Raw genomic sequence first — 19,816 nt, 5'->3', positions numbered from 1 at the left:
CCCCAGCAGGCAGCGGCATCGCGAAGTCAGCTGGTTCAGGCTCCCCTCCGCGCTGTGCCGCAGTGGAAGCGAGCCAGCCGTGCCATATCTTAATTGCAGGGACAGCGGCTTTACCGGGGCCAACATCCACCCTGCGGGGGGGGGCTGGAGGCGCTCCCGCAGCCCCCCCGGAACCGCACCAGCAAACTGTGGGGCGGGGAAGTGTTGTTGGGCCCCTGTGCGGCGGCAGGGCCTCACTCGGGGCTGCCGGGGACCGTGGGGGTCCCGTGGCGGGGCCCCGGGGGAGGTTTTGCCCCCCCGGGGGGGCGGGGGGCGGGTGGTGTCCCATCGCTGGGCCCGGTTGTCTCTGCGGAGGTACCACCGCCGGGCCCTGGGGGGAGCGGCCCCGTCCCCGTCCAGGGTGGTCACCCGGGGGCTCCCAAGGCCGGGCTCAGCCGCGAGCGGCGCCGGGGTGGCGGGCGCGGCCCCGGGGATCCTCCGTAGGGGCGGGCGCGGGGCGCGTGCAGGGAGCGTGCTGCGCGCGGGGCTGGGCGGGCCCTGCTCCCATTGGGCGGTCCCAAGGGTGAGTCACAGCGGGGCGGGGCTTGTCCTCTCGGAGGTCTGGCGCCAGGGAAGGGGTGGGACTCGGCTTCACAGGGCTCCTCCCCCCGGCAAGGCCGCGGGGCACTGATTGGCTGCGGAGGAGCAGAAAGGCGGTGCTAGTATAGGGCTGCGGGCGCGTTCCCTTCGTGCGGCTACTTCTGATTGGCTGTTGGCTCTAGGGGGCGGGGTCTCACCTCCTATAAATAGGGGCCCCGGCGGTGGGCGTGTGGTTGGTGGAGTGCGGTTAGGGTGCGGGTCGGACCTACCCGCTGCGGCGTGCCTGGGGGTCGTGGTCTGCCTCGGCGATGTGAGTGGGCGGCATGGTCGCGGCTGGAGCGGTGTGGGTGAGGTGGGTGGTGGTGGGACCGGGCCCGCGGAGCCGGCGGCCTGGCAGCCGGCGGGGCTGAGTGGCGCATTGCAGCAGCCGCAGGCAGGTTGCTCGCACCGCCCCCGCGCCCCGGGCGGTCCCGCGTGTGCGTGGGGTGCTGTGGGTGCGTGGGCTCTGCCCCACGGGTGGTCCGTGGGGCCGTCGCTCCACCACCCAGCCGGCTGCCATCGCCGTGTCCAGGCGCCCGGGGGCTGCCGCGTCTTCCCGTCGGTGCGGCCCGTCCCGTTCCGCTCTCCCTGGTCCTTGCGGCACCTCCGGCCACCGGGAGGCTGCAGCGGCGGGCACGGCCCTACCCGCGCCCCCCCGCCCGCCCCGGGGCCGGCCGGCCGGCCCCCCCGAGCTCGCCCCGGGGCGTGCGGGCCCTCGGGGCTGCTGCTGGCACTGCCCCAGCAGGGGAAGGCACGGGAGTGGGGGGGTTTGGGGGGTCCCCTCTGTCCCCCTGACTGTTTTTTTCTCTTTGTGTGTGGCTCCCTAGGTCTGATCCAGCTCAGCAGCCTGCTCCCGGGGCCCCCGAAGGGGCTGCCCCAGGTGGGGGTCCCCCTGGTGGGGGTCCCCCCGCGCAGTCCCCCCCCAATCTGAGCAGTAACCGCCGGCTGCAGCAGACGCAGGCCCAAGTGAAGGAGGTTGGTAGCCCTGCCAGCCGCGCTGGCAGCCCGGAGGCAGCCTGGGCTCCTCACCTCCCGCTCTGCAGCAGCGATGGTCCTGACAGGTGTCTGTGGCTGTGTGAGTGGCCGCTCTTCTCACGCCAATGCCACAGACACATCAATACTCCTAGTGTGATGGCAGAGCTCTAAAAGGGCTGTGAGAGAGATCAGTTTCTGTTCCAAAGCAGCTTAAATCCAGATACGACCTCTAAGGAGCAGCCCTGTTAGATTTTTGGTAGCTGGTATGGTGCGTCTTTGTCGTGCCAAGTGTGGGTGCAAAGCTGTGTGGCACCCCGAGCTGCTCGGGTCCCTGCCTGCCCACCGGCAGGGCTGCTGTGGGGGGGGGGCTGGCCTGTGTGCCCAGGGTTGGGTGGAGCGGGGCTGTGCAGTGGTGCCCGTGTGCCTTGCTGGGACACCAGCATGTAGCTCCACATTATTTTTGCAGTTCTTGGGGAGGCAGCGGGTGGTTGCCCTCGTGAGGGCTGTGGCTTAGGCTTGCTGTATTTCAGGGCTTCTAAAACCAGGAGAATGTGGGGCTGAAAACCCGGTTTAAAGTGTACTTAAGCCAATACTTCAACAGGAGGTCTAGGATTTTTTTTTTTTTTTCCTCCACTTCAAAGTAGGCAATAACTTGAAAGCTGTTTCATCCCCTGACCTTTTTACCTTGTTCAGGGTTTCCACTTGTTAGTATCTCAGTGTTAGTTACTGGCCAAGTTACTCTTTTTCACCTCTCTTTACCAAAACAACTGCTGCTTCTATTCTTCCCTCTGCAGGTAGTTGATATAATGTGTGTAAATGTAGACAAGGTGCTGGAACGAGACCAGAAGCTGTCAGAGCTAGATGACCGGGCAGATGCACTTCAGGCTGGTGCCTCACAATTTGAAAGTAGCGCAGCAAAACTCAAAAGGAAGTACTGGTGGAAGAACTGCAAGGTGAGTTTCCTAGCACCATCATGTCCTTTGTCAGAAGGAAACTGGGCTAGCTGTCTCCTGCAGGGCTTTGAGAGGATACTTGGGACTTAATGGTTTCAAATGCTTAGGATTCTTTTGCTGTGGAAAGAATTTGGGGCCATGGCGCTGTCCTACTTGCAGGGTCTGGCTTATGTTTGGTGGCTATCAGGGAAAATGGGAAGTTGTCCATCTGTTCTGAGTTTTACTCTTTGACAATCTCTCTCTCCAGATGATGATCATGATGGGAGTGATTTGTGCCATTGTGGTGGTGGTGATTGTAAGTAAGTACCAAAACGCCCAGGATCAAAGGTGAAGAAGCACCAGCTCTAGAGTACTTAAAACTCTTCCTTTTTTGGTTTGAGATCTGGAGGGTCTTAGGTGCATAAGCATTACCTTCAGTCCTTGGGGAAGGGAGGTAATGGTGGTGCTGGAACTCTCAGCTTGCTGTGGAAATGGTACACCTTACATAATAACAGAAGGAATTGGGGGTGGTCGTCACTCTAGAAATGGAAAATTTTGTCTGCCGGGTCAGGTAAACCTGTAAGTATGAGGGGCATTTACCCTGGAGTGGGTGGGTTGGCCAGTCCCTTCCCTGGTGGGGGATTTGGAGGGCTCTGAGGGACCTTTGGTGTAACTTGCCCTTTTGTTCTTTCCTTTTTCTTTTTCCTATTGCTTTGTCTCCAGTCTACTTTTTTACTTGAAGGTAGCTCCTTCCGTCTGCAACTTACTGTCCCCTGTCACCTTGCCTGTTTCTTCTTATCCTGAATCTTTCCTCCCCTTCCCTTCCACCTAGCTTCTTCATTGATTTCTTTATTGGTTTTAATTTGTCTTCCGTATAGGATTCTGAAGCGCTCTACTGAACATGGTTAGACTCTTCAACAGCTGCTGCAGCTTTAGGGAGGGTCATCTTGCATTTAGAGGAAGAGGGGGAGTAGAGGAGGAGCGGATAGCTATTGCTCCTACTCTTCTGCAGGGAATTCTTGTGGTTTATTTTCGGGTGTGAGCTTGTCAATTAGTGCCTGTGTGGACTCTAGCAAAATAAGAATGCCTTAACGCAGTGCCTTTGGGGATGAAGGACTTCAGCACATGAGGCTTTAGTGTTCTGCCTAAAAAGAGTGGTAGCATGACTTAAGCTTTTCATTGAGCTTCTGAAATAAAGGCTAGTTTATGTTGGTTGGTGATTGTGAGACATCTGACTGAGCTAGAGGTAGTGATCTAGACTTCTCTAGCCATGGAGAGCTGAGCACTTGAAGTGATTTATTCTGCCTGTCGTTATTTTCAGATGACTTGCTGTCTGAACATAGCCATTTCAGTTGTTATAAAGGAGAGCCTACATGATTACCTCAGTCAAGTGCAACAGACTGAAGAGTTAAGTGAAAGGAGGTTTGTTACTATCTAAACGGTACACGTGGGAGTAAAGGCTCCTGCCAGAAGGAACAAAAGAACAACAGTAAGGAGTCTGGTGGAGTGTGTCAAATACTCTTTTCATCTATGCAGACACAAGCTGGGACGCTGTGGCTTTCTACTACCTTGTAGCTTCCTGGAAGAGTTTGGGGTAGTGGCAGAATGGGAACAGGTGTGTTGCTTTCGTGTCACTTGGTTGAATGTCAAAGGAAGCCCACTGCGCAGCAGGTGGAGGAGGCTGGAGGTATGCCTGATCAGACTGAAGGAGCAATGCAGCTTTCTGGTTAAGAGTATCTGTTCTGTTTGTGCTACCACAAAGCCCTAACTTTCAGCAGGAGTTAGAGAATACTTGGAGCGGTTAGCCAGGGATTGAAAGGGAAATGCTGCTCTGGGCATGGATATTGCAAAGTGACATCAAATGTCCCCATTTGGCAGCTTGGATCTCTAGAGATCGTGCCTGTCCAACTGAAATCCTCCTACTCGCTGTGGGTACTCTTGAATTTAGATCCAAGGTGGCCTCTGCTGGGAGTAAACTTGCAGTGTGGAAAGCTGCTTACAGAAAGCCACAATCCTCTTGTTCTCCTCTGTCAAAAATAAGAGCTGTGAATTTCTTGAATGTGTTGTCAAACTTGGGGTTAAATGACTTGCCCTGTTCCTTGGTTTCTGTGGAGTCTTCTGAGGAATGTGCCTCCTGTCTCTCCCTTTTTTAAAATTATTTTTACAAGCTGAGCTGTAGTCTGTAATCTAGACTGGAAAGAGGGCATTCCTTTAATTTAAAAAGCTCTACCTCAGTTCTAGAATACACTGGGATCTGTCTAGGCTTAAGGGGACGTGGGGAGGCAGGGGAGAACATCACTGGAGATCCCAGATGGGAGTGAAGTACAAAAGGCGGGAGGAGTGGATGCTTTTTAGTTTCATTGGGTGTGCTGTAGAGGCCCCTTCCTCCTCACAGGGCGCCTGGGAAGGGGCTAGGTTTTGCATGCACACTTCCATGCCCCAGCATTTCATTTACGCTGAGTTCATCTCCCTGCGATTCCATCCCCCTCCACCTTGGGTGAGGGCAGAGATGAAGATCTGGAGTGAAGCAGCCCTCGTCCCCTGAGCACTTCCCTAATTCCCTGTGGAACTGAGATGTGATGGACGGTCAGAAGTGCATCTACTGAAGAGGAGCCAGGGCCTGCTTGTACTACTTGCTGCTATCGTTGTAGGGGGTGGGCATACGAGCTTGAGGCCCCCAGACCAGCAGTTCTCTTGAACTCTTCTAAATGAGCTTTGATGCCCTGTTCCTCCTGTTCTTCTGGGGGCCGAGGTCCCCCTAGGCTGTCTTTTCCATTTCTTTTTCTTAGATGTTGTGTGTTGCCTCTTCTGCTCCCTTTCCCTTTATATCTCTGTGCATGGGCAAAAAAAAAAAAATATCACCAAGGCCCTCCGAGTAAAAAAGCAAGGGACTCTGCTGCCCACAGCATTACAGCCACTCACGCACATGCAGTTTATTTCCTTCCTCTATAAACTGTAATCTCCTCTGGCATGTTGTAGTAATCGGCTCATGTACTTGAAATGGTCTCTAAGAAACACGATTCACCACCTTACTGAGTCTGTCTGGTCTGTCAGTGGGTGGGGAGGGGTGGGGGATGCCAAACTCTTTGGTACATGGTTATTCTCTTTTGTCGCTTCCATACTGTTACACCCACCTGAAGCTCTGGCCCTCAGCAGGGGCTGGGTGTCCATTGTACCAGTGGTGGTTCCAGTTGCACTGGAACAGTGTGCTGGGCTGACTCTGGTAAGTCTGTAGCGCGTTGTATGAACAGCAGCTCTGGGGGACTGGGTGCCCGAGCAGCTCCGCTGCCAGCTACCAGGTGTTGACCCTCCGTGTGCTGAACGGGGAGGTGGTCTCCCCAGTGGGAGTGTTACTGGTAGCTCTGGTTCCTCAGGCTGTGCTGCCTTTGGTTTTCGATAACCTAGCCTTAAACCCAGAAAACAATTCTCCATTGCTGTCGGGTAAGCGTTCAGGATCCAAGTGGAGACCTCCGAGGGTAGGGCGCTGCTTGCAGCGTGTCCTGGCGCATGGCTGGAGTGAAGGTAAGCGCCCGCTCGTTTTGCATCGCTGTACGCTTGGAGCTCATCAAAAAGAAATGACAGAGCTTTGTCCAGTGCACTTCTTTTAAAACGAGGTGCTTGTGCCTTTATCTGCCCCTGCTCTTACAAACCTCAGGCTGTAAAAGTACTCGCTGGGGCTTGTGGTTCTGCTTTTTGCCCGGCCGTAAGCCGCACCGGGGCAGTGGGCAGCACGGGCAGCGGAGGATCGAGCGGCGCGGCAAGGCTCGTTCTCTGAAGGATGGAAGCCTCCCTGGGGCGGCGGGTGGCCGTGTGGCTGGCGGATCAGTGGGCACGCATAGCCTGAACTGCAGTGCGGCTCAGGCCTGCGTGACCAGAATGAACTTGCTGGGCTGCAGTTCCTGCCAGGTTACGTCCTGTTGGCTCTCAGCCTTGTCCGTGTAGGGGCAGGGAGAGCCCTTCCTTGCACAGACGCGTTCCCAGCCTGCTGACTCCAGCTCGCTGCTGTCCCGAGCCAGACCTAGGGGCTTGGTGCTGGCTTTCCAGCGCTGGGCAGGGGGCTGGGCTGGGCCGGCCATGCTGCTGGCAGTTGCCCCAGGGCTGCAACCAGCTCCTGAGTCTGTTTGCGGAGAGTTGCCTGTCTAGCTACAGATCCTCCAGTAGGCGTTTACCGTGCTCTGCTGGGGTCTTGCCTTCTGAGGTGCCATCCTTTAAAGCACCGGCGTCTCTGCTGCCCCTGCGGAGTCTTCTACCCTGGACAAAACCTGGATTTAAATGTGCACACTAAGAGCAAGACCAAGACTGTGGCAGAGCAGTTCTTCATACCTCTCCTTAGGAATTCAAGCTCTGTCTTTAGACGTGCAGCGCCCAGAGGATCTGCTTCATCCTGATGCCTTCAGTTTTGGTGGGAGAAAAGCCTCAGCTATACTGTTCTTAAATGGACAGGTCTTAAACCTGATCGGAGGATGCCGTGAGCTCCGCTCTCACCAGCGGGGCATGGTGTCGCCTTGTTTCAGCAGAAGGGTAGCTGAGTGGTGGGGGTGAAGAGGAAAGGTTTGCCTGCGGCACAGGGACACAGCATCAGTGCTAGTTCAATGGACCCAGCTTCCCTCTGAAGTGATGGCTCCGTGCTGGGATGGATCTGCTGGGGCTGGGAGCCTTAACTTGGTGTAGAGAGGCAGTGATGGGGAAGTACAGAGGATTTATCTTTCTTCTGAGCTCTAAGCAAATAATTACTCTCTGAGAGATGCAACAGAAAAAGATACAGGTTTTACAAAACAGGCAGCTGAGCTGTGCTTGTTGGATACGTGAGTACAGCCCAGTTTCTTCCACGTTGCTTACAGTGCTTCCTCTTGGGAGAACTGGATCCCTTCACAAAACTTGCCCTGCTTACAGGCCAGAATAAAGGTGTGCTTCAGCCTTCGGGTGACCTCTGACCTAGCTTTTGCTGGAGATACTTAGAACACCCTTATCTGCTCCCCAGGGTTTCCAGGATGAACAGCCCCTTAACACCCCTTTCTTCGCTGCACAGACCCACTAAATGACCCTTGCAGAGGCCAAAATGACTCTTTTCGTGTTCTCTTCTGCCAGGCTGCTTTTTGGAAGAGAACTTGTACTTTTTTTTCTTTTTTTTTTTTAAAATAAATTTGCCATAAGCTCCAGCTTTTTTTTTTAGTCCATCACCTTTAAGCATGTACTTGGGAGCTGAAGGTGCTTTCCCCTCTTGTGCTCACCTTCAAATACTGCCCGCTGGTAAGTGTACAGAACTACCAGAGGGAAATGGCCACCCTGATCTCTGTGGTTCCCCTCCTTCCAAGGGCACTGCTGCCCTTCTCATTTCTTGATGCAGCACATCTCCACCCCTTAGATTTCCCTGACCCTGTCCCAAAAGCCTCGTAACCCTTTCCTCGGGCTTGGTCCGTGCAGACAAACCTTGCACCCATCTGCCTGGCTTCTCCAAGCCCTCCAGCGAGCAGTTTCTTCTTCTAAATGTATTGCTTATTTTCTGAAGTGATGGTTTTATCATTTGTCTAGCTTCTCTAGACACTTACATCTTCCATGCATTTCCTCATTATCCTAATTCTTAGGAGGGAAAAATTGGTTTAGTATCTGTCAAATGGTGGCTGTTAAGCTCTGAAGGAGCGAGCTTTCGGCAGCCGGCAGGGTGTGCCTGCCCATGGCTCCCTGTCCTCGTGGTCCCTGCCTTCTCACTCCTGTGCTCAGCTTCCCTCCTCCCTGGAGGGGCTGGCCATTCTTTCTTTTCTTCCAGTACTTCTTTCCATTCCCCCAATCCCACTCCACGTTTCCTTGGAGGTTCTTAGACCCTCCAAATTCACCTGACCCCTCAAATGTCGGTGTCCCTGCGTTTCCGGGACTGTCCGTACCCCTTTCTCTGCTGGCGTAGGACTTCCCAGTGCTCTTATCCCTACTCAGAGACATGTGCCACCACCGTGGCCCCACAGACCCTGGGGCCCCTCACACCCCATCTCTGCACGTTGTTCCCCATCCCAGAAGCGCTCGCCTCTCGTCTTGTATTTCAGCAGTACCAGACGCTTCCACAAATCCTCTTTAAGCTCCTAAAAACTCATCCCTCTTCTTCCTCTGTAATTTCCCCACCATAGAAACCTTCCCTTTTCTCATCTTCCTTCTGTTCCTTAGGCATGTAGAACCTACCCGCTTCTGTGCTGCTTAGTCCCCCAAAACAAGCCCCTTTAATGCGCCAGCTTCACCACAAAATGATTTTCCTCCTGCACTTCCCTTTTCCCTGCGAGCACTTGTATTCCTGCATCTCCACCTTCCCCCTGCACGGCAGATGCTCCCAGTCGAAAAGGACACAACCTGCTTTTCTCCGGTGTCCTGCAACCTGCAGTTGCTCCTTGCAGGTTTGCTGTGCCCCTTCGTGTGCCTGCGACTCTGGAGGACGTACACCCCTCGGCTCTCACCCCTGCCCAGACCTGCGCTTTGCCTTCTGCTGACCTACAGAGCCCTCTGAACGCACACGTTCTTCCCTTTTCTGTAGTGGTTCACATTCTCAGTGAAACACTCCATTTAAAAGAAAAAAAATCTTAACAAAAAAATCTCAGAAAAGTTTGCATCCATATGCTGGAGTCAAAAGTGTTACAGTTATATATCATGTTACAGCAGAAAAATATTTTCAAGGAACGTGAATGCTCTGGTGAAGTGTATAGGCCAGATAGGAGCCATTCTCGATTTCTTTTAATCCTCATTACCCTGTTCATTTCATTTTTATCACAATACTTACATCCTGAGGTGAATACTGAGTTGTTATTTTCCTTATAGGGTTTTTCAGTATACATATCATCTAAGTATCTGGGGGCTTCATAGCCAATAATGAATTTATCTTTGCAGCACTAGAGGTGCACTTGAGGTTAAAAGATACTAGTATTTCTATAAAAGATACTATTACTTCTATTTGGTAGATGTAGAATTAAGGTATAGAAAGATGAAAATAAATGGAGTTCAATATAATACTGTACGTACATCAATGTATATACATGCACAGCAAGCATGGGGATGCTCAGGTTCTGATGTTCGCCGCAGACCGCTGGACTTGCCTCCTGTTTCCAGCTAGACTGAGCTCACCGTGCGCCCCTGAGAACTGGTCTCAGCCTACGAGAGGTGTCAGGACGCTCCTGGGAGGTCACCTCATTTCTCCCACGATGGTAATTTTTGCACAGATCCTTAGGACAGGCAGGGCTAATCCATTTACCAGCTTTGGGTAACAGCTTTGTGTTTGTAGGGGCTGTTAACTCTGGATTTACAGCTACCCGGAGTGGGGCCGTTACTCCGAGTTTGTCAGTCAAAGCTCATCTTTTTGCATTTTAATGCTTTTACAGAAGAGCGGGATGATACGGTGCAAGCTTCCCCAAGAGAATACATCGCCTTCTACAGCTATTTCTTTATGATGTTGAAGAGAATTTAATGTTTTAAGTAGCTGTGCCTCTGATTAATCTTCCTTTAATTACCCACTTAACGATGTGTGATGCAGTGGGTCACATCAATTTTATGGTTATCACACGGTCCCACGTGATGTGAAGAATTGCGTCTTGTTATTCAGGAAAGATCACGCTCACGGTATGAATCATCGTATGTTTATGATCTACAGAGGCTGGTTTAAGCATTGCACCTGCTCTTTCCTGACTCAGAGGTGGTTTTGTGAAGCAGCTTTTGTGTGCCCAGTGTCAGGTTTTTGCTCGTTCATGTGCTAGAAACCACTGAGGTGGCACCTGCAGCGCTGGAGTCAGGACCAAGAACGGGGCTGGGGCTGCCGCTTCCCAACTCTTCCCTTTGCCTTCCTTTTTCTTAATTTGGACCAAGGCTACTTTTTAAATCTAGCTTTTAACTCTGCCTCTTGGGCAGTATTTTTACAGAATATCAAAGCCCCTTCATTAAGGCAACTTTAAGATTTCATTCTTTGGTTACTCACTCTCTTTTACTTCATTTAAAATCACCCATAAGCACAGAAAGTGGATTTTTTTTATTTTCATATTTGTAGGAGTCCTGATTATTTATTTTTTCCAGTGGGGGCCTGCCAGGGGGAACACATGCCTCCACACCTCTCAGTGCTGGTGGTTGCAGGGCTCTCCCTCCTGCTGGGCTGCCCCAGGACCCCCCACAAACCCGCACCATCGCTCCCTTCTACTGCCAGCAGAGAGGCATCATCTTCAGTTCCAAACAAGGGGCATCAGCCGAGCACTGGGATAAAATCTGAAAAAACATAAATATTTGGGTAATAAAGAATATAGTGTTCATGTCTGCAAGGAGGAAGAAAATCACTCTCCGCTGGGAAGCGGAAAATGCATGTAGGTAATCGAGGCACGAACAGTGCAACAAGATGTGTTTTAGCATCTCGGAGGGAAGAATTAGGCAACAGTTTATATCCTGCAGTAAAATCCTCCATCTTCCCAAGGGCAGTGCATCTACCTGAATTTTTAAAATATCTGAGGCTTTTCTTTTGTTTGATTTACAAAAGTTTTTAAATTCAAAAGAGGCCCTTTGCGATGTGATTGGGTGCATGGCACCACAGATCTTTGCCTAAACTATAGGCTTCAATTCTGGTATCCGTGTTTGTGTCCTGTCAAGTGGATAATCCTGTTTGTTCAGGACATCACCCTTGCTCTTTGATACCCCATAAAGCGCTGTACAAACACCACTGCAGTGGGAGGCTCGAGTATTTGTATAAAACAGCATGGCAAGCTTCCTGCAAGAAATGAAGTGTGTGCTCCTATGCAAAGATCCCCAAATTAGCTCCTGAGGGGACTGTCCTGGTCCTGGCCTTGATTGCCTATGTGGTCCATTCCAGTCGGCTAAAGCTTTCCCCGGAAGGATTTTGGATTAAACCTGTAGCGTTTCCCCTGCGCTTCGCCATCAGCAGCGCCTTGGTGGGTGACCAGAGCAGGGTGAATGCTGCAGAGCAGGTGCTGCATGACCAGTGCTATTATGACCCTCTTTTTGCGGGATCTCATGGCAGCAGAGCTAGTTTGGGATGTTTTTGAGGGTGTGCATAGTCCTGCCAAAATTCCCTCCTGAAAGCAGGGAGGGCCAAGCAAGTGAAAGTTGTTTATCCCGGATCTTTTGACAAACGACCAAATAGCTGGGCATGCCCTGTGTGGGTATCACGGAGGAGGCTGCTGTGCGCCCAAGGTGTACTGGCACCATACAGGCAGCTTGAAAAGGCAGCCCCGGTTCTGCCAGGTGTTTTGTCCCAACCCAAGTGCGGCACAAGTATCGACTGTATCCCCGGAGTATTGTGCGCAACATGGACTGAGAGTCTGCCCGTGGGTGCCGTCGCCCAGGGCAATGCAAGCAGCCTCTCCTTGGCAGGGAGAAGGTGGGTGGCTTGGTCTTGGGGTCAGAGCTGGACGTGAACAACTAGGGAAGAGCAACCAGCTTCCAGTCTTAGGGAAAGCTTAACAAAGCTCAGCCTGCTGAGAGGCTTGTACCCCAGCTGAGACTATGCTCTTGTCCCGCCATACCACAGAGGTGGCCACTCACAGCAGCCAATCCTTCTAATTAACGACAGACCAGAACCGTGGCAGCATCCTCATTGCTTGGAAGAGAAAGCACGCATGCACGTGTAGGTGTGCACGCATGAGGAGTGTAAGGAAACCAAGTGGACATCTCCCCCATACAGACACTAGATCAACTCTCACCCCTGGTGACCCCCAGAGCAATAGTGTTTTTATGAGACTGAAGAATTCACCTACAGCAGTGAAAGCAACAAACCCAGGGCAACCACAGTGTGGTCTTCTGCTCTGGCCCAGACAGGGCACCCTAGCAGAAGGAACTGCAGGTCCTACAGACAAAAAGCGTGCAGCCTCTGCTCTGAACTGCAAAACAAGCCACTGCCTCACTCATGTCCCAGCTCGCCGTCCCTGCTTGGCCCGCGTGGTTCCAGGCTGTTGTAGGATGGCAGCTTGGTCACTACGGCCTCAACAGTGAAGCGGTGAGGAGCACCGAGAGCTGGCACCTCATCTTGGAAAGCAGTGTTATCCTGGCTGTTGGGAGGGGGTCCCGGTGGAGAAAGTTGCTGCCGAGAACGGAACCAGCGTACGGCCAAGATACAGGTGATGATAATGACATCCAGAATCAGCTCTGCAAGCTCCATCACAGACAGGACAGAAGATCCAAACCAGAGACTCCACTGGTTCCCAAGCTGGGACAGCAGAGTCACCACCTGCAAGGGATGGAGCAGGGGGAGTGAGGACAGCCCGCATCCGAGCCTTTTGCCTCCCTGCTTGCTCCCACTTGCAGTGTCCCCGTGGTGCTGGGGGCTTCCTCCCACCCTGCCACAGGAAAATACTCAATGGCTGGCGATGCTGCTGGAACAGACGCCTGCTGATATGGGGGAACACTGGGCAAATGGGTGGCTAGAGAAGACACGGTGGAGAAGTGTGTACCGTGAAGGCTGGAGACTCCCCGTTGGTCTTGTAGTTCCACTCCTCAAAGAAGATATTCACTTTGGCAACTCCGTTCCTGTAAATGAAAGATGGGGCTCAGTAACTCTGAATCCACAATGCCTACATTTCTTCACCAAGAGTAATTGTCCTCTCTGTCCCCTTCTGCCCTCCATCCCCCTTCCACACAGACCACCCAAAGGTCTTATTCCCCATCTCTGTTCCCTCATTCTGCGCTAGACGCAGCCTTTGGTACCTACAGTGCACTGCTGGGACTGCACTGTCAAACCTGATGCTCAGGGCATCCTGCGCTGGCTCAGTCCAAACTCCCGTGTGGCTGTCCTCCTTCCCACTCGTCCACAAGCCCTGACCATGACTCCAGACAACACAGCAGCCACCTGGGGCTTGCCCTTTTCATACCAGCATCTGACCCTTTTCAAATTCTTCACTTGGGTTCCAAATCCTTGCGGAAGTCTCAGTGTCTCTCTACTCTGACCCAAATCCACCGGCATTGTCCCCGGGTCCCATAACCAATTACTTCTCATCAGTGATTTAATCTTAACTCTGACCCCCAACACACACCCACTCCACTGGGATGGTTTCTGGTTTGGACGCAACTTCCATTTAGGGGGTCTCACCTCTTGGACGTGATATTGTATTTGTTCTGTTGGGAAAGCATGTAAAAAACCCAGTCCTGAAATGCAAGCACAAGCAATTGTGTTACATGGCCACCATCACCTCCCATAGGTTTAGTGCCAGTGGAGGAAGGACCAAGTGGGAGGTTAGAGCTGTGCTGGGGGGCTGGGACACCCCCTCTTACCTCTGAGACAGCAGAAGGCCAGCGGGAGTATCCAGCTGACAGCTGGTATTCCGTCATTCTGGAAGACAAGAGGCTGCGTTAGCTGTTGGCGCTGCCGGAGTCACGGGGACAGGTCCCTCAAGCCCCAGGCCCGCCTGGGACGCCCTCCCGTGCTGAGTCCTGCCCGCTTCCCACCAAGCCTCTGCACAGTCCTTGTGCTGAGCCCCAAGCTGCCACCGATGCTCCTCAGCCATTCTGCCTTCCTGATGGGAGAAACAGAATTTTTGGGTTGCGGCTCAGCTACTGACTCAGGATTTTGCCATGGCCAGCGAATGCTTTCCAGCTCCTCTAGGAGCAGTTTCCAGTCTGCCTGACAATCCAACTTACCTGCAAGGTTTCCGGCATTTGTGGAAGCAGCCCAGCACGTCAGCTTTGAATTCAGCCAGGAGTTTGTAATAGCAGTAGCCTGAGCAGCAGAGAAAGTAAAAATCCCAGTGAGCTTGCGGTTACCTGCATGCAAAAGGAGACGTGCGACAGCGAGGGGAATCCAGAGGAGGTTTCCTTCTGCAAATTCATCCAAGACAAGAGTGTCTTCTGGCTGTCCCACACCAGGAAGCTCACTGAAGGCAATGTGGAGATGTACTGGGACGTGAGGTGGACCAAACAGGTTCAGGTGGGCATGAGCTTTACGATTCCTCCTGCTCACTTACCCCAGGCTACATGCTTTGTGTAGTCGCAGTACTCTGCTCCGGCAGGTAACGGGTAGAAGTAATAGGCACAGCCACAGCGCTCCACCATGTTGAGCTGAAAGCAGGAGCGAATGCAGACCTGGGGGGCACAGGAGGTGGGAAAGGCTGAACGAGGGGACCAAACCCACCGCAGCCTGCATCACATCGTGCTGTTAACAGAGCCCATGGACCAGCACGGCTGTCAGGGGACTGCAGCGCTTCAGGCAAGTAGAGAAACAGGCTGGGGCAGGACCAGTGGTGGGGTTACCTGTTCAGTGTAGCGGGATGAGTACAGGTTTTGCACTGGCACGTCGCTGCCATCCTCTGTGCAGTCACTGTAGCTGCCCCCAAGACGCACAGTCATCTCCTAGAATATCGAACAGTGGTCACAGGGAATGACTGGCACGGTGCTGTTCCCTTCCTATGCTTCCATGCCACACACTGCTTGTCTATCAGCATCTCTGTGCTTTCCTCGGGCTGGCAGCTCCCCCTGCTTCCCTCCATTTCATTGCTCACTGATGAACTGCAGCCCAACACTTCTCGTCCAGCCCAGTAAGCTGTTCTTCCCTTCCTTCACATGATTAATCCCCTCCCTTAAACGCACACTGGGTCCATGACAACCCACCTCTACCCAGCCACTGAGTCCAACCTCCCCCACAGCCACACGTCGGTGGCTCTTCACCCCTGCTGCTCCCTCACCTTTCTCATGCTGATGGAGGTCTCAATACCCGGGCGCACGTTGAAGCCCCCATCATCCATGAAGGCTGGCTCGTTCTGATCATGGACCATGACCCTGGCTCCTGTCACCGTGGACAACAGAGGGATGAAATCATTCTGTTCGGTGCGCACCACCAGAGAGAGACCTGAGGGAATGCCAGAGAGCACGGGAGGTCATGGCTGGCCATCGAGTGGGAGAGAGCAGGATGGTTAGAAGTGAGCGTAAGAGAGAAAGGAAGAGGAACATCAACCAACATCAACCCAGGGCTGCACCAAAGCCAGGCACCAACGGAGGGTGGCTGGAGGCTCCAGGAGAGGCCAGAGAAAACGGGGGTTCTTCACTGTGGCTTAGCAAAAGCAGAACCGGGAACTGAGAGAGATTTCATGGAGCGACTCGGAGCCAGATGGAAGGAATGCCTGAAGGTTGGGCTTGGGGGTTTGGGAACACAAACGGGTCAGTTGCTGACAACTGCAAAATGGGGAAGGAAGGGGTGAAGACCAGGCTCTCGGAGGCACAGCACTACAGCTCAACAGGGGACTTCAGCAAGGGCCAGCACGGGTCTAGAGGGAGCAACGACCTAAGGACCAGGCTCTGGTGGGAAAGAGAGAGCTCAGTGGGGCAGCAGTGAGGGATGGCCAGGTCCATGGGGCAGCCACCTCCACAGGGGCGAAAACTGAGCTTGGGCAGGGCTGCGATCTGCCACCACCAGTGCCAAGCACAGCAGGATGCCCGTAACTCCTGGGGAGCACCGAGCTGAGCTGTTCTTACTCACCAGAGTGCTTCTCACCCACCGTTACTGATCCCAGGCAGCGAGGATGTCCACAGGCTGCTGCTGTTGTCGTTGAAGGTGTAGCAGTTCCCGTACAAGGGATGGTGGAAGTGGGTGTAGTTCCTGGGAGGAGAACAGAAGCGTTCAGGGGGGGTGAGAAGGGTGGCAAGACCAAGGGGAAGGGCTTTCCCAAAGGAACAACTCTGTCTGTCACCTGCAGGGAGGGGGCTTACACAGGCAGGCAGGATTTGTTGTGTAAACTTGCCTGAACCGGGAACAGCGATTAAAATGTGCTGTAACAAATGTCCTGGAGCTGGATGAGTTTTTACACCAGGTTTTTCATACTGCTAACTCTTGAGAGCCCAAATGGGGTTTAGCAGTACCAGCAATTGCTGTATGATCTTCCTAATATTGTCAAAACTCTGAACTCTTCCTGTCACTTTTCCTCCCTTGCTAAGGGGTCTCATTCTGCTACCTCTTTGGGGCTTTTTGACCAATAATGGCAGGAGAGAAGCAAGATAGATTCTTTTTTTCCTGTCTTTTTGTAATAACTCTCTTCTCCTCCTCCAGTCTGTGGGCCGGTATTGCCACTTTGCCCTGCTGCAGGGAGCAGAACAGACCTGCACTATGCATCTCCCCCTGCTCTGGGGTTTGTAACCAGGATAACTCTCATTTGTGGGAAACTCCGGACCAGACGAAACCATCCTCCAAGGTACACAGCTCCAGGTCACCCTGGTGAGCATGACCCATGGGAAAGACTCAAGAAACATCACTTGAGACAACATGAACTGGACAAGGAACAATCCTGCCTTAGGAAAGAGGTTCTCTGATGTGGGTTTCTTGACTCCCCTGGGACCCAGGCACAACCCAGGGGTGTTTGCAGGACTTGGTGGGATGCTTCCACCACTTACGCCTTGTCACATGTTGCTTCGTTGAAGCGGCAGGCGTAGATGAAATTCTCAAAGTCAGACTCATCCAGGGCTTTTGCGTCAGGCATCTGCGCCAGGATATTGATATAGTGAAAGCTGTACCATTCCCGCACAGCGTCCACCCCTGAGGAGTACGCCTGATGGAAGCAGTCCTTGTTGTTTTCACTGCACTGTTGAGAAGAGAAGGAGAAAACCAGCCATGTCAGAGTAGCCAGGAGGCCAGGCTGTGCCGCTGGGCTAGCTGTGCTCCCTCAGCACGGGCAGGAGGGGAACCCGAGGGAGGCGAAATGCTCCACAGGCTTCATGTGCTCAGCCAGGTGACCAGCAGGATGCGAAAAAGTGAACCCAGGGCAGCTCCTTGGTGGAACACCAGGAGAACAAGCAAGGCTGAGCAAAACCCAGGAGGCAACAAGTCACAGCGAGGTGTGCAGGATGATCTGCCGCACAGAAATTCTACCTGGTATAAAACCAGAAGCTTTGAATTCTTGCATGGGGAGCCCTTCCTCCAGGGTGCGTTCAGCAAAAGGCCTGTGATCCTGTGGGAACTCCAGTTACCTGGCAAGCAATTAGCTTCAGTCCTTCAGTGCCTTTTTAAATGCAAGCACAGATAGCCTGGGGCGAAGCAGCTGCTACCTAGGAGCAAATGGGGCCATGGCCACATTTCAGGTGGCCCACAGCCATCCAGTACTTTCCCCTTTGCTATTACGGGCAACATTGTCCCTGATGTTAATAAATGGCTCCCCAAAGGCAATGGCAAGGCTGATGTAGCCTTCAGGAAGGACAAGGTTTCCCTGCTCTTCTTAGGAAAAGATGGGCACTGATGTGGACAAGGCTCCTGGGGCCCGTGTGGGCAGGGACAGGACCTGGGGAGCAGGATTGCACTGGGCAAAGGATTCAGCTCTACTTTTATCTGTCATCAGTGAAAGCTGGCGCAGGTTAATGAGACTTCTACGTAGGCAAAGGCATGGCCAAGGGTCTAACAAGACAGAAGTAGCTAGGCAGAGACTGGAGTGGGTAGGACACAGGATACCTAGGGATCTCACCAGAACAAAACCAATTTTCCAGTCATTCTTGTCCACTGAGGGACTGTTCTCTGGCAGGTTGACTAAATTATCCCGCTTCTGCCTTCGCAGTGGATGGCGCTGGACGTGGTGGAGCAGGCTCCTTGAGCTACGCTTCCGTGTGGACTGCATGGACCAGTCGCTTCGTGCCAGAGACATGTTGTAGTCATAAAGGTCTAGCAGCGTCTGATGGGTGATTTGGTCCAGCTCATCCAGCTTCTTCCGGATGGCACTGTACCTGTACGGGGATGGAGGGGGGGGGGGGGCGGGGGGAGAGGAACCCGAGGGTTTAGCTTGAATTAGACATTCAGCAAAGTTTGCTGGGGTGATTCAGGACATTCCTGCTGCCCCACTGCAAATCCAACCCCTTGCTGGAGGCTACCATCCTTGTAGGAGAGAAGTAAAGGCATCTGCTTTTGCCCAGCGGGGGTTTATGGTGCAGCCTGCTGACACATGGCACCCAGTAGAGCTCCCTAAACAAACCTGCCTTATTGTGCATGCCCCGCAGCGGCAAAGGCCTGTCAAAGAGCATCCTTCCCACCCGCACTGCTACCAGGGGATGGTCAAGGACCACGAGGAGAACAGGAATACATGCTTTTATCCTACAACAGCAAAAGTAAAGGCAGTTGACAGCTCCAGGAGTCTATTTCGTACCTGTATGGATTGAGTGTGCACAGTGTCACGGCTGGGAAGGTCAGCCTGTCGGAGTTAAGGTTGAGGTTGAGGTTGACAGGGTAGCTGAAGTACTCCCTGTAGAGGATCCCAAACTGCCAGTACATTAAGCCGAAGGTGAGAAAGAAGAGAACAGACCAGAAGGCTGTCTTCATCTTGTTCTTTTTGGAGCACACCAGGCGGATAGCCCCGTGGATGGTTGTGTTGCTGCAGAAGAACTGGAAGAGCTCCTGGTAGGACCCGTAGAACTCGATGAGACCCTCCCGCTCCTCTTCTTTCTGCTCCTGCTCCTCTTCTTGCTTACATTGCCCTGTCTTCTCCCCTTCTGGCATCTTCCCCGTCTTCACAGATCCACCCTACAGCACCAGCTCGGGGTTAGGGGCAGCCCTGCAGGACGGCACCTCGGGGTACCGTGCCCGCTGCCCAGCCTGCCCCCGTGCTCTCAGCCCCGACGCCCCGGGCTGCAGGTCCCCCCCTCCCCTCAGCCCTCCCGCCCCAGGGTGCCGGGGGGTCCGAGCCTCCCCGACGGCACGTCCCTGCCGCTGCCCCCCCCGCCGGGGCTGCCGGGCTCCCCCCGAGCGGCGCTGCCACCCCTGGCCGGGCTGCGCCCTGTGCCTCGCCAGCCCCAGCCAGCGCCCGGCCCGGCCCCTGCCCCGCTAACCCCTGCCCCTAACCCCTGCCGCTGCCCCGCCACCCCCGCTCCCTCCCCGGGAGGAGAGGCCCCCCCAGCCCCCCGGTGGCGCCGCTGCAGTGACCTTGGTGGCGCCGGCGGCGGTCAAGGTGCGGCCGCCGCGGTCCCGGCGGGCGGGAGCGCTGCCCCAGTCCGCCCCGAGGAGCCCTGCCCCGGCCAGCCCCGGCTGGAACAGCCTGTCCCTGTCCCTCCTCCTCCTCCTCCTCCTCCTCCTCCTCCTCCTCCTCCTCCATCTCCTCCTCCTCCCCCCACTGGCGCGCCGCGGGGCAGCGCTCCCCCCGAGGGCAGCGGGACCCCGACCCTGCCGTGCCCCCGGCGGCCGCCAGCCCCCCCCCCCGCCCGCTCCCATCGCCGCGAGTGGGGGCCAGGTCTGCGGGGGGGGGTGGGCAGAGAGGGCTGGGGCGGGGGGGTGACGCGCATGAGGTAGTATCGCCGTTGCTGGTTCACTAACCCGAGACATTTGTGGTATCTACAACCACTCGGGAGCGGGTTTCACCCATCTGTGCCCC

At 54.2% G+C, this 19,816-nt stretch overlaps 2 protein-coding genes across 4 annotated transcripts; one reads left to right on the top strand and one right to left on the bottom strand.

Moving 5' to 3' along the window:
• The first annotated feature begins 605 nt into the window (after positions 1-605).
• Positions 606-5,555, top strand: VAMP1 (vesicle associated membrane protein 1). Of its 2 annotated transcripts, XM_056341912.1 has the most exons (5): positions 606-889; positions 1,446-1,593; positions 2,388-2,546; positions 2,794-2,845; positions 3,249-5,555. In XM_056341912.1, coding segments are annotated over exons 1-5 (378 nt in total). In that variant the 5' UTR covers positions 606-887; the 3' UTR covers positions 3,266-5,555. The 2 variants fall into 2 exon arrangements, with proteins under 2 accessions (XP_056197887.1, XP_056197886.1); XM_056341911.1 differs by having other exon boundaries at positions 612-889; positions 2,794-5,555.
• Positions 5,556-5,590: 35 nt separating this feature from the next.
• On the bottom strand, positions 5,591-19,478 carry SCNN1A (sodium channel epithelial 1 subunit alpha). 2 transcript variants are annotated; one of them, XM_056341908.1, is made up of 14 exons: positions 19,372-19,478; positions 18,755-18,972; positions 18,599-18,643; positions 17,927-18,182; positions 16,866-17,053; positions 15,977-16,077; positions 15,167-15,330; positions 14,736-14,834; positions 14,450-14,567; positions 14,127-14,205; positions 13,761-13,818; positions 13,579-13,634; positions 12,944-13,019; positions 5,591-12,720 (listed from the first exon to the last, which is right to left on the bottom strand). In XM_056341908.1, exons 2-14 carry the CDS (start codon positions 18,946-18,948, stop codon positions 12,394-12,396), a joined length of 1,761 nt encoding a protein of 586 aa, XP_056197883.1. In that variant the 5' UTR covers positions 18,949-18,972; positions 19,372-19,478; the 3' UTR covers positions 5,591-12,393. The 2 variants fall into 2 exon arrangements, with proteins under 2 accessions (XP_056197883.1, XP_056197882.1); XM_056341907.1 differs by having other exon boundaries at positions 5,592-12,720; positions 18,599-18,972.
• Between the last annotated feature and the right edge of the window lie 338 nt (positions 19,479-19,816).

The sequence above is a fragment of the Falco biarmicus genome, chromosome 5, assembly GCF_023638135.1.
Source record: "Falco biarmicus isolate bFalBia1 chromosome 5, bFalBia1.pri, whole genome shotgun sequence".
In the NCBI taxonomy this organism is placed as follows: Eukaryota; Metazoa; Chordata; class Aves; order Falconiformes; family Falconidae; genus Falco; species Falco biarmicus.
This window is presented reverse-complemented; position numbering and strand designations above follow the sequence as displayed.